The sequence below is a fragment of the Trichomycterus rosablanca genome, chromosome 1 (genome assembly GCF_030014385.1).
Source record: "Trichomycterus rosablanca isolate fTriRos1 chromosome 1, fTriRos1.hap1, whole genome shotgun sequence".
In the NCBI taxonomy this organism is placed as follows: Eukaryota; Metazoa; Chordata; class Actinopteri; order Siluriformes; family Trichomycteridae; genus Trichomycterus; species Trichomycterus rosablanca.
Genome location: NC_085988.1, coordinates 27,303,907 through 27,317,083, shown reverse-complemented (window position 1 = coordinate 27,317,083; position 13,177 = coordinate 27,303,907). Strand labels below are relative to the sequence as shown.

Here is a 13,177-nt window from a genome sequence, read left to right as displayed (position 1 = left end):
ATAGAGATTGCAGTGTATTGTTTACTGTGTAATTGTTGTTCCTGCAGTTTTAGCCTGCAGCTCTTTCTGGTTAATTGCTGGCTTTTCTTCTACCAAAATAATCATTAGTCAAAAAGTGTGTGCACGTTTCTGGGGATGTTGATGTTTAAGGTGTTTGTTATACCCTTTTCCATTTGAAGCAACATGTAATTTGTCCTCCCAATCTAGTCGTATCCATTAACCCTATGGCATTAGGCTCTACCGGGCGGCACGGTGGCTAAGTGGGTAGCACTGTTGCCTCATAGCAAGAAGGTCCTGGGTTTGATCCCCAGGTGGGGCGGTCCGGGTCCTTTCTGTGTGGAGTTTGCATGTCCTCCCCGTGTCTGCGTGGGTTTACTCCGGGTGCTCCGGTTTCCTCCCACAGTCCAAAGACATGCAAGTGAGGTGAATTGGAGACACTAAATTGTCAATGACTGTGTTCGATATAACCTTGTGAACTGATGAACCCAACTGATGAATGTAACTACCGTTCCTGTCATGAATGTAACCAAAAGTGTAAAACATTAAACAGTTAAAATCCTAATAAACAAACAAATTACTCTTTACCAATGCTGATCTCTACTCCTGATTGAGGAGAGCAAGACTGTCACACGCCCCCTCCGACACGTGTGTAGTAGCCGACTGCATCTTTTCACCTGCACGAGGCGAGTTCATATGTGAATCAGCTTTGTGTAGAGAGCCACATCCTGTCCACATTATCCCTCAGTTCAGCAGAGGTCGTAATTGCATGAGTTATAAGGTCTCTATCCGGCTTCCCGCCCCGTATGAACAACAGCCAATCAGCTGTCAGAGCTGAGTTTCGAACCAACGAGTTTGAGCCACCTGAGTGGCTTACATGTGCACATTTTTAATATAGTGACTAACTTTTCCCCCCAACATTAGCAGTTTCACATATCTATGATTTTTGTTATTATTAATATACTGTATATTTGTGCTTAACAGTCATTGTGTGTAAGGTGGAAGTAAATACTGCATATGCACTGGAAGTTTTTTAATTCACAAAAACAAAAGTGGTTAAATACCTCATACGTATACCCCATAATGAGAATCAACAACCTGCCTGTCTGTGTACATGCAGAGTCTGATCGATGCATGTTTTGAGGGAGTGAGTGTAGGATAATTGCTGGTGGTAGAGGGGTAGTGCTATGAGGTGGTGTGTAGTGAGGGAGCATGCATGTTGAGAATGCTGTAGAGGGATTTGGGACAGGGCTGTGTGGGGGAGGGTGCTTAACTCACCGGCCAGCTGCTGGACTCCTGGCTGGTCATGTGTGCTTGACAGCTGCGTCTGAATCGTCTCCACCACACGCTTAAAACGTCGACTTGGACCTGTAATAAGAGCAGATTTAGATCATCATGTTTAGCATGGCAAGACTTGGTCCTAATGTTTTTTTCCTCCTATGTCTATCTTATTGTGTCGTTATTATACTTGCTTTAGCATCGTCTTTGCTGATTTAAGGCATTTTCAGCAATTTAGTCAAAAGTTACATTACACTAGATGTTTTGAAACTCCATATACAAATACATAATACATAATGTCACACTTCTAAAACAGATGCAAGCACTCCACCTAAGGTAGAACACCTGAATGCTAATATTAATATTAGGATTTTATTTATTATTTTACACTTTGGTTCAGCCCCGGTTCTGGACTGCTTTGCTTGGGGGGGCAGTAAAACCTAATGAGGGGGCATGTTGATAGTCATGTTTTTGAAGCCAGAAATATATTCAAGGCTTGATTTGTGCATGAATGATGACAGCCAAGCTATTGATACTGGCTTAAAGTGATGTATGAGGTAAAGAAATAAAAATGCATGTTTTCGAACTTAAACTTAAAACCCAATGATTAAAAAATACATGTTGATTATGTAAATGGAGAAAAAAGATTATCTAATTGTATTTCATTTTAATACGCCCCCTTAATTAAATTGCCATTACTAATAGAACAACTCTATTTCTTGAAAGGCTTTAATACAAATTTAAGTCAAAGCTGACAAATGTACCTACACACAGACTGAGAATATTCAAACGTGGAAATAGGAATGAGTGAGAATATTTATATTATTGGGAAATTAAAATATAAAGAAAACAAAAGAATACTAATTCTGTAAAAAAAAAGTGTTTACCAGTATACCTGCCTCTCGCTCACACTAACAGAACATATACTGCCGAACTGAACTGTTTGGGGCAGTCTGCCGATTTTTATATGACTCAAAGAGCCAATCAGGAATAAGCAAGGAAATATCTTCACACTGTAAAACAAAATGCATTTTTGTGATTGGTTCAGAGATAATTTTAAAAATAGCCGTTGCTTGCATTGTGCTTGGGGGGGCAAAGACACAATTTGGGGGGGCAATGCCCCCCTCAGCCCCCCCCTAGCGCCGGCGTGGGCGCCAGTCCATCGCAGGGCAGACACACACACACACCCATTCACCTATAGGGCAATTCAGCATTTCCAATTAACCTGACTGCATGTTTTTGGACTGTGGGAGGAAATCAGAGCTCAAGGAGGAAACCCACTCAGACACAGGGAGAACATGCAAACTACACACAGAAAGGACCCGGGCCGCCCCGTCTGGGGATCGAACCCGTGACCTTCTTGCTGTGAGGCGACTTGAGCCCTCAGTTCAAGTCATTAATATCAAACATAGTCATGGACACTTTTGTATCCCTACATGTCTTTGGACTGTGGGAGGAAACCAGAACTCCCAGAGGAAACCCAAACAGACACGGGGAGAATATGCAACATCCTCACAGAAAGGACCCAGGCCAGTCCACCTAGGGATCAAACCCAGGACCTTCTTGCTGTGAGGCGACAGTGCTATCCACCAAGCCACTGAGCCGCCCCTATTGCTAGGTAACATGATAGACAGGTCATTTCATGTCATTTCCTTTCGGATGTTTACAGAACACCACAGACTGGAATGTTTACTCTTAACATTACTTATTTATTCATTTATTTTTACTGACAGCTTTACCCTTGTCAGCATTGTAGTGGGTCCAGCACCTCCCTAAAGAACTAAATGGAAATACACTATGGACAGGGTCTTACACCAACCCTGGGGCAATTGGAGCAGAATGTCCACCTTGCACATGTTTTTTGTGGAAGAAAAACATGTTTTATTTTCAGCTGCCAGAATGTTAAGGGAATTTACTAAATTAATTTAAGATTGTGTTCTGACTGATTTACTTTTATGCAGGATTTCTATTTTTAGACAAGTATCTACTTTGCGTCTCAAAAAGACATACTTTCCAGGTTCTCATGCATGTTTCTCTTCAGTCTAGATACCTTCTTCATCTATGAGCTGACATTTTGTTCTTGAACAGTTTATCATTGCACACTTTGGTGTTTATCAGTGAGGATTTGTTTGCCCCAACCGTTGAGATTAAAATGCAAATCTCGACAGTCTGATAGGTAGATTATTGTGGATTTATGAAAAGCGATAAGGATAAAGCATAAAAAAAGTGAGAAAACAGAAGGGTGAGCACACATTGGGCAGTCTGCGGGCCAGGCTCCAGGCCAGGCTCCACTCACTGAAGGTCAAAGTGATGTTTACACATCAGAGATGAGTTACCACAGCAGAGAAAGATTCCAACTGAGAGAAGATAAACAGACTAATATCTCCCAAACAAACAAATGCCGAAGTGTAATTTTGCCTTTTCTGCATATTTGCCATTTGTATTACTAATCCAAACTAGGTGCAGTTAGATCATTATTGCAGATGTCCTGTCCACAGATACAGTGCACACATCCAGAGGATGTCCCCATCCAAACAGCTGACATCAATGCCTCCTACTAATGTCTCTTTACTGTGTTAATGTTAAAAATATTAGCTTCAGTATTTCTTGTAACAATGTATTTACGGTACACTCTAACAAGGTAGTATTCAGCTAGCTGTATTAGGTCTCCGGTCTAGCACCTGGTAAATTGTGAAAATAAGTGACAATGTCTAGGCAAATATGCATGGATGAAAGGGGTTTCGGTTCAGAAACTGAGTGCAGTAGGGGGTAGGGTGTGACTCGGACTCCGTCTACTTGGAAAATGGTCAGCCAGTTAGATTTTATTTACATATAGGGATGTAACAATACACTCTATCCACGATGCGATATGATTCATGATACATTTTTTAAACAAAATTAAATTAAAGACAAATTATGACAACAATAAATAAAATACTGTATTTGTGCTTATCTTTTATTTAACTAAATAATGAATGTCCTTTTATTTTTGAGGTAGGTAAAAACTATGCAAAACAACGCTGCACATTTCCTGAAACCTGAAATGAAAAAGTCCCACATTCAATAAATAAATGAATAATACAAATAAAGAAAGTATCCACACATAAATACATTTGGCTGGAAAATTCCGAACCTGGCAACCCTGTAGTGACGTCAACCAGACGAGGTGAATAGCGCCAGTGCCCTCTGCTGTTTAAAGTGAATATCGATTCATTACACATGTAAACCGATTTGAATCGTTACACATGTGAATCGATTTTTAACTGTCTTGTGGTGCATCGTTACAACCCTATTACATATATCAGTACTAAAGACACAAAACAAATATCAAGGACAAAAATGGTCATGTATGAGTCAATTCAACAGATTTCAGTACATATAATTACAAAGACAGGCTGGCTTTGGGGTGCAGCAGGTACATCTGGGGACCTGGGTTTAAACCTCAACTTTTGTCACTATCTGGGTGTGTTTCCTATGGACCTGTAATCTGAGCAGATTTAGCTTATCATGTTTAGCATAACAAGACCTTGTCCTAATGGTCTTTTTTCCTTATGTCTATCTTATGTCACCAAAAGGCATTTTTTTAGCAATTTTGTTAAAAGTTACATTACACTAGATGTTTTAAAACTTCATATCCAAATTTGAGCCCTCCCTCCAATGTCACACTCCCAAAACAGATGCAAGCACTCCACCTGAGGTAGAACAGGGTGGTCCTGAGGTAGAACAGGGTGGTCCTGGGGTGAAGCAGGTAAAGCTGGGGACCTAGGTTCAAACCTCAGCTTTTGTCACTATCTGGGTGTGTTTCCTTTAGGTACTCTGGTTTACTTTTACCTTCCAAAATTATGACAAATTTAAATTTCCCCTAGTAAGTGAGTCAGTGAGTATGTGAATGACCTGCAATAAATCTGTGCTTTGATCAGGTTGTATTTCTTGATAAGTACTTTCTGCTTCCTTCTCTAATTATCAGAAGACCGGATCAGACCCACCTCTACTTTTCTTAAGTTGTAAACTAACATGTACTTACTAATCATCTATAATGTGTAAAAAATCTTACAGAGCTTAAGCAGATTTGTGTCTTTGGACTCTTTAAATGTATGGCAGTTGTAGCCTAGTGGTTAAGGTACTGGACTAGTAATTGAAAGGTCACTGGTTGAAGCCTAACAACTGCCAGGTTGCCACTGTTGGGCCCATGAGCAAGTCCCTTAACCCTCAATTGCTCAAACAGTATACTGTCACAGTTCTGTAAGTCTCTTTGGATAAAAACTGTCTGTTAAATGTTGAAAATTTAAATGTTTACTGTGGAAGCACTTTTTGAAGTCGCTCTGGATAAGAGTGTCTGCTAAATGCCAAACATGTAAATGTGTTTTTGAACTGTTTCTGGACCTACTGTAACCCTGATGAATTAATAAAAAAACCTAAAATGATATGCAGAGATCAGATAAAAAATGTAGGTATAAGAACAGGGGAAAATCAGAACAGCTGAATTTCTAGCCACTCAAAGTCAAATTAGCTATAATAAAAACACTCATGCATTAACTTTAGAATAATGTGTTTTTCTAGGAGAACAATCAGACAAATGGCTGTTTCTTTGTTTGTGCTTTGTCTGTAATTGCCTATGAGAGCGCAACAGAAACTTGATGCAATTTGCAGCCATGCTAATTAGAGAAGCACTTATATTAGCACAGCAGCATTCTTTGATAAAGACAAAGCAGCCTGTAAGAGAATAGTTATAACATATTTTTCTCACTTTTCGTCTAGGTATATCTTCATTTCCATTTAATAGTCATTAAACATTTTCCTACTGCTTATTTAAACAACAACTGGCTCAATTAGTTAATAATGAAATACTGACCGGTAGCAGAGGTGAGATTCAAACTCAGGGAGGAGTACAAAACTACTCAAAAACTAGTTTACCACACTTTGTTTTTTCATGGACCAAGTCACACAAACACTAGTGACTAGAAATAAAAGTTAGTCTAGCATATACAGTGAGACTACCTGAGAGCAGAGTAAAGGTTACAGAGTAGATTCCATTCTCCTTAGTGGCTGAGCTGCTTTCTGTGTAGGTGATGTCCACCTGAAACTTCACAGGCTTCTGGAAGACGGTGGGACCTGCTGTGGACTTGTACTCTGCCCGGAAACTTGTCTGGGAGATCACACTGTGACTGAGGCTTGGGATCTGCAACAGGGAGGAAAAAAAACGCAAAACATTAAAACGAAGGGGAGCAAGCGGAATGTAGACTAAAAATGTAGTGAAGGTAAATATAAGAGAAAGAAAACAGAGGAAAAGCAAGAAAATGTAAAGAGAGGACATTAACGAAATAGAAAACAGGTATACGAGGGATCTTCAAAAAGTTTCTGGGCTTTTATAATTTGGTTGGAAATGGTGAGGGTTGGAGGAATAGTAATAGGTTGTCTGGATATAGTCTGGATTTAGCGCCATCTGATTTCCACCTTTTTGGACGCTCAAAGAAGCTTTAAGGGGAAGAAGATTTCCATGTGATGATGATATGAAAGCAGCGGTGCATCAGTGGCTACAAGCTCAACCAAAAACATTTTTTGCTGATGGCATTAAAACGTTGGTACGATGCTGGGAAAAATGCATCAGAAGGTGACTATGTAGAATAGTGATGTAATTTGTTTTTGAAATTCTTAATAAAGAGTTTAAAAAAGGTGCGGAAACTTTTGAAAGAACCCTAGTAATAAATCACAAGGAAAAAAAAAAAGAAAAAATAAGCTAAGAAAATAAATATGAGGAAACAAGGGGGAAATATAAGGTAATTAAGAAACCATCTGAAAAAAGGAAAAAGCAAATAAAGGAAAACAGAAGGGAGAACAAGCAAAACAAGTAAAGGCAATTAAAATGAAATAAAGAATTAAATAACATAAGTACAGATTATGGAAAATCAAAGGGAAAAGAAAAAAGTAAGAGGCAGTTCAATGAAAAGGTAAAGAGTAAGACACAAAAGAAGAACAGACAATAGGTGAAATAAAAGCAAATTTATGTTCATCACTATGTATCACATTTCTTCAGTATATCCTCAGCTAAGACTACTTTCACCTCGAAAATGACATTAATCTAACACGTTCCTCCTAATCCACACATCAGACTGTGAAGAACACACCCAGCAGGCCAATGAAATCAGCTTTCACAAACTAATGACAACATCTGATCAACAGCAGAATGCAAAGTACAACAGCATGGACACTTACAGCCACCTCCACACTCAGAGTCTTTCACTGCAGCAGCATCTATATGCTAATGATCGTGCTCACGCTTCATTTTCTATTGACCTCCAATGAAAGTCTCGCTTCAGGGGAAAATAAAAGAGCTGTAGCCGAGCGTTATACCAAACTGTGACATAAATCACAACCGTGTTGGCAAATTGCACATACACTGACTCTATCAACATGTTTGCTGTGACGGCCAAGGCATTTAATCTGATGGTTCAAAAATATAGCAGTGCTATCACAGACTCTGTAAAGTGATTCAGACAGAAGGCCAGAATGATAATAGGGGTGCATACCGACAGAAAGGCTTGCACTATGTCTGCTTTGATGGAGCTCAGGGGCTTGTCCTTGATCACCACGAAGATCTGCTCCTCCTTCTCCAGGCTGATAAAGTTACCAAACCACGACTTTTTGGCAAGTCTGTAAGTAGAAAGTAAATAGATAATTATATGCTGTTCAATAACCTGAAATGTCAGCAATGGTCCAAATGGTCCAAAAGCTCAAAAAATCAGTAAACAGGAAAAAGATCTGATTTCTTAATGTCAATTCTCAAAAAACTAAATCCTACTGTATGACTATAATATACATCGATCAGCCATAACATTAAAACCACCTCCTTGTTTCTACACTCATTGTCCATTTTATCAGCTCCACTTACCATATAGAAGCACTTTGTAGTTCTACAATTATTGACTGTAGTCCATCTATTTTTCTACATACATTTTTAGCCTATTTCACCCTGTTCTTCAATGGTCAGGACCCCCACAGGACCACCACAGAGTAGGTATTATTTGGGTGGTGGATCATCCTCAGCACTGCAGTGACACTGACATGGTGGTGGTGTGTTAGTGTGTGTTGTGCTGGTATGAGTGGATAAGACACAGCAATGCTGATGGAGTTTTAAAACACCTCACAGTCACTGCTGGACTGAAAATAGTCCACCATCCAAAAATATCCAGCCAACAGCGCCCCATGGGCAGCGTCCTGTGACCAATGATGAAGGTCTAGAAGATGACCAACTCAAACAGCAGCAATAGATGAGCGACCGTCTTTGACTTTACATCACAAGGTGGACCAACTAGGTAGGAGTGTCTAATAGAGTGGACAGTGAGTGGACAGGGTATTTAAAAACTCTGTCTGATCCACTCATACCAGCACAACACACACTAACACACCATCACCATGTCAGTGTCACTGCAGTGCTGAGAATGATCCACCATCTAAATAATACCTGCTCTGTGGGGGTCCTGACCATTGAAGAACAGGGTGAAAGCAGGCTAAAACAGTATGTAGAGAAACAGATGGACTACAGTCAGTAATTGTAGAACTACAAAGTGCTTCTATATGGTAAGTGGAGCTGATAAAATGGACAGTGAGTGTAGAAACAAGGAGGTGGTTTTAATGTTATGGCTGATCAGTGTATTATCTAGTTCAGTACTTTCCTGTGACTGTAAATACGTAAAAAAAATGTGTGTATATATGTAAAAGTATTTTTGGACAATGATACAGCTTCAAAATTATTGGAATTTTAGCACTGGCACCACTTACAAGTGCATGTAAACTTCTGACTTTAACTGTACATCTGTTATCTAAAAGGGAGCAGGTTATGTTCTCTTGAACTTTTGGCTATGGTCTTACCCTAAGTTCTTGCTGTTTTCTTTACTAAAATGAAGAAACAAGTAAGAAGTAGCTCTATATTGATTTTGTCATGTAGTGTGTTATTTTCAAGTGGTTCAGTAATCGCCTTATGTTAGCACACTAGCTTGGATTGAAGTGCACAATGTTTTCTCAAAGATAAAAACTAAAGTTTAAAACACCATAAAAATAAGCCTATAGTGACAGTGGCAAGAAAAACTCTTTAACTGTTATACTGAGGAAATCTTGTGAGCACCAAGAATAAGAAGAAATCCACTGTGTCTTTGGACAGCCTAGACAATGTTTGGCTTGAATTAATTAAGTTGAAATAAATTAAAACACACGGATACAAGTCCACAAACATTCAGTTCAGTCAATGATTAAGTCTAGTAGTGAGTTTCTAGACAGTGTATCCAATAATATCTAACCTTTTGCAGAAACGACCTTAATGGTAAGCAAAAAACTGATATGGTCTAATGAGTCATTTTAAACATGTGGAAATTGATACATCACATGCAATTGGATGTGTAGCATACACCAAAAGAATGGTCCAGATCTGAATACATAAACAGCACAGTAAATAGGTCTGATGGCTTTGTTATTTTGTGTGTGTGTGTGTGTGGGGGTGGGGGGGTTATCCTGCTATCAAATTAATACACGTACTAGGATTATTCTGACTAATAACCCAATAAATATTACTGAAACATGTCTATACTTATTGGAGTGACCTCTTTCATGATGACATCTTCATCTCTACAAGGCAGGAGGGGTCAGTAAATGGTTTAATGTGTATGAAAATTATTTCATACACATTAAAAGTTATGTGTTTAGAGGGCAGTTGTAGCCTAGTGGTTAAGATACTGGACTAGTAATCCAAAGGTTGCTGATTTAAGCTAAAAGCTGTTCTGTTGGCTTATGGTGGCCCAACACCTCACTTGGATGTTATAGGTAATAAAGTATATTGTTTTCTATATTTTCATGCATACATTGTTATACTGTATAAAGCCATGCTAAACAGCCAGAAGTGAGCAGAATGTCTAAGACAAAGAGGAACTCTCGAAGGATGCAGGATGTTGTCCCAGTCAGCAGGTAAAATAAATGCAGGATTTATTACATAATTTTAAAAAAAGAAAAAGAGAAAGTCTTGCAGAGATGATGGATTGCTCTGTGTATCTGAAAGTTTGGTAAATGCCTAGTGTGTGTGGCATGTCTGGCAAGAACAACCAGAGTCAAAATCAGTGAGTCAGACCTGATTATATATCAACCTACATAAAGGAAAAAGACAGACAAAGAGCAGAGTACTAAATGTATTGTCAGCGCCAGACATTTCCCTTTATATATACTGCATTAATAGAGCCCTACTTTTTATATATTTGGTACTTTTTAGAGCTATCTCAGAAGGTGGGGTTTGATATAGCAGTAATGGAAGTGCATTAATAAAGAAAGCATGTAAAGTAGGTTTGCACAAATACTCACTCTGGGGAAGAGTCTGGTGTAAGGCTGGACATCTCATCTTGAGTAGGAACTGTTTAAAAAGAAGAAGACATCATGTTTTAAATTTATATATTAATATATTTTTAAACACTAGTGGTTATATTCTTAAAACATTTGGTTATTAAAGTATGGCAGTAAATCGGTACAGTTTTAGTGGAATATATTTTATTATTATTTCTTGCAGACTTCTCTGGAATAATTGGCCTCCCTGGTAAATGTGGGTAAAATGGAATAAAAATAAAAGAAGAAAAAACAAAATAAAACAATGAATAAACTAATAACCTCTTCCTATTATACCCAACCATGGTTCCCTCCCCCTTATTTCCAATCCACCTGCTTTTGTTGAATGCTGTAACTTAAATATTCTATAAACTGTTCTTTATGTTCTTAACTCTTATTTTACCCTAGGTCTAAACTTTATTAAGTGTGTAGCAGGCATTAAATTCAAAATGTGTTCATATTGATAAAAAACCCTCAACATGAACAGCTAAGACATTAAAGGTCCTTTTTATGTACTTTTTTAAATTAAGGTTAGAAATGTTTTTTGTTAAATTCTTCTACTCTTCCAGTTATCCACACATTGTTAACTGGTGTAAAAATTAATTGCTTAAAATAATTTATATCCTTTTAAACTTTGTGGCAACAGTCTGGAAAATGCCTTTCTTGTTCCATCATGACTGTGGCACTGTGTACAAAGCAAGACACCATGACATCCAAGACCCCATGTCTAGTGTGAAGAAACTCCCTGGCCTAAATCCCACTGAACATCTTTGATGAATTAGAACACTGATTGCAAGCCAGGCCTTCTTGTCCAACGACTGGGCCCGACTTCACACATGCTACTTTCATTGAATGGGCATACATTTTCACAGACAAAGTTCTCTAGATTGTCCATAGTTTTGGAAAAAAATGTCCAACAAGCACATGGTTACATGTCCACATACTTTCGGCCCTGTTGTGCATAATTTACTAACAGCTAGTAATAATTTACAAAACAAGCTTTAATCTGTAAAATGGCTAGGAATTGAGACTGTAGGGCGGCACAGTGGCCCGGTGGGTAAAAATGTTGCCTCACAACAAGAGGGTCCTGGGTTTGATTCCCAGGTGGAATGGTCCGGTCCTTTCTGTGTGGAGTTTTGGTTCTCCTTGTGTCTGTGTGGGTTTCCTCCAGGTGATCCGGTTTCTTCCCACAGTCCAAAAACATGCAGTCAGGTAACTGGAGATACTAAAATTGCCCTACTTATGAGTGTGTGTGTGTGTGTGTGTGTGTGTGTGTGTGTTTGCCCTATAAAGGACTGGCAACCTGTCCAGGGTGTTTTCAGTAAATTGTACCAACAGGATAAAGTTGCAGTGAAACAGAAAATGAATGAATGAATTGTGACTGCATTAAGTATACCTTGCAGTTTCCTGCGGTGGAAGCGCGGAGAGCCCAGGAAGCTGTTCTTAATGGAGTTGAGGCGTGTTCTCCAAGGCATACCTCCGATAGAAGGGCTGGGTGGCGGCGTAGGGTTCGGCGTGCCAGCAGGGCTATCCTTGGGTGTGTGCACAGGTGTTCCCTTGGGAGTGGGTAGAGGACTGCCTCTTGGTGAGGGGTGAGGGGTCACCTGGATGATGGGGATAGATTTTGTGCTAAGGTCAGAACCAGGTACACGATGGAAGTGATGTAGACGGATAGGGGCAAGTGGCACGATGGGTGTCAGGGGGGCTGAAATCTGAGAAGGGGTGGTGGAATTTGCCCTTTTTACCATAGGGCTTCCAGGCATACATGGCGTCTGAGGCTGGCATGGAGTGGAGGGTTCTGAGTGGGCAGCATCGGGTGGGGTATCGCTCTTTGGTAAGGCTTTGAATCTGATAGTGTGTAGGGGCTTATCAGAGATTTTAGGCTTAGCAGGCAGAGTCTGGGTTTTAGGGTATGGCAGGAGAGACTCACACACCGAGTTAGGAGAGAGGGAGTTGGGGGTTGGTGTGTTAGCCTTAGTTCGATTTACAAGGGGCTGATCAGGGCCACTAGAGAGAGAACATTCAGATGCCTGAGGGGCTACACAAAACTTTCGCAGGGGCTGCAGGGCACGCATAACAATAGCAGATCCGCATACATACATCCACAGAGTAACAGCAGGAGAAGAACATTTAAGGTCATATAGCAATACAAGAACAGAGCACACATGGGGACGGGGATGGTGGCATCAGAAACGGATTAGCAAAAATGAAGCCATGGTAATGCAGCAAGAAAGGAAAAAGAAAAAACATGCAGTTAGCCAAGACCGGAAAAAGACATAAACATCAGCAAGCCATCCACAAAGCAAAGTAAATACAATTATTATTTATTTCTTATTATTAAGAAATTCAAAAGCAATGGCGAAATGAAGGTCAAAAATGCTGGTCCTCATGATGAAGGTTGAAAGCTGTGGGTCAAGCAAGAGTGAAGCAGAGATTGTACACAATGAGCCTTTTATTAAAATGTGTGTACTTTTCATTATGTCATTTGAATGCACCCTGTCTTCTTAAGGTTGCAAAAATGGCTATTAATGACTTAGATTTA

The 13,177-nt window shown here is 39.5% G+C and overlaps 1 protein-coding gene across 1 annotated transcript in view; it reads right to left on the bottom strand.

Moving 5' to 3' along the window:
• brsk2a (BR serine/threonine kinase 2a) overlaps positions 1-13,177 on the bottom strand; it is a 393,831-nt gene that overhangs the window by 10,593 nt on the left and 370,061 nt on the right. The window contains exons 14-18 of the mRNA XM_063001316.1: positions 12,032-12,239; positions 10,618-10,666; positions 7,803-7,926; positions 6,274-6,454; positions 1,276-1,365 (exon numbers count right to left, since the gene is read on the bottom strand). Of these exons, the coding sequence (XP_062857386.1) occupies positions 1,276-1,365; positions 6,274-6,454; positions 7,803-7,926; positions 10,618-10,666; positions 12,032-12,239 (652 nt within the window). The remainder of the gene's footprint in view (positions 1-1,275; positions 1,366-6,273; positions 6,455-7,802; positions 7,927-10,617; positions 10,667-12,031; positions 12,240-13,177) is intronic.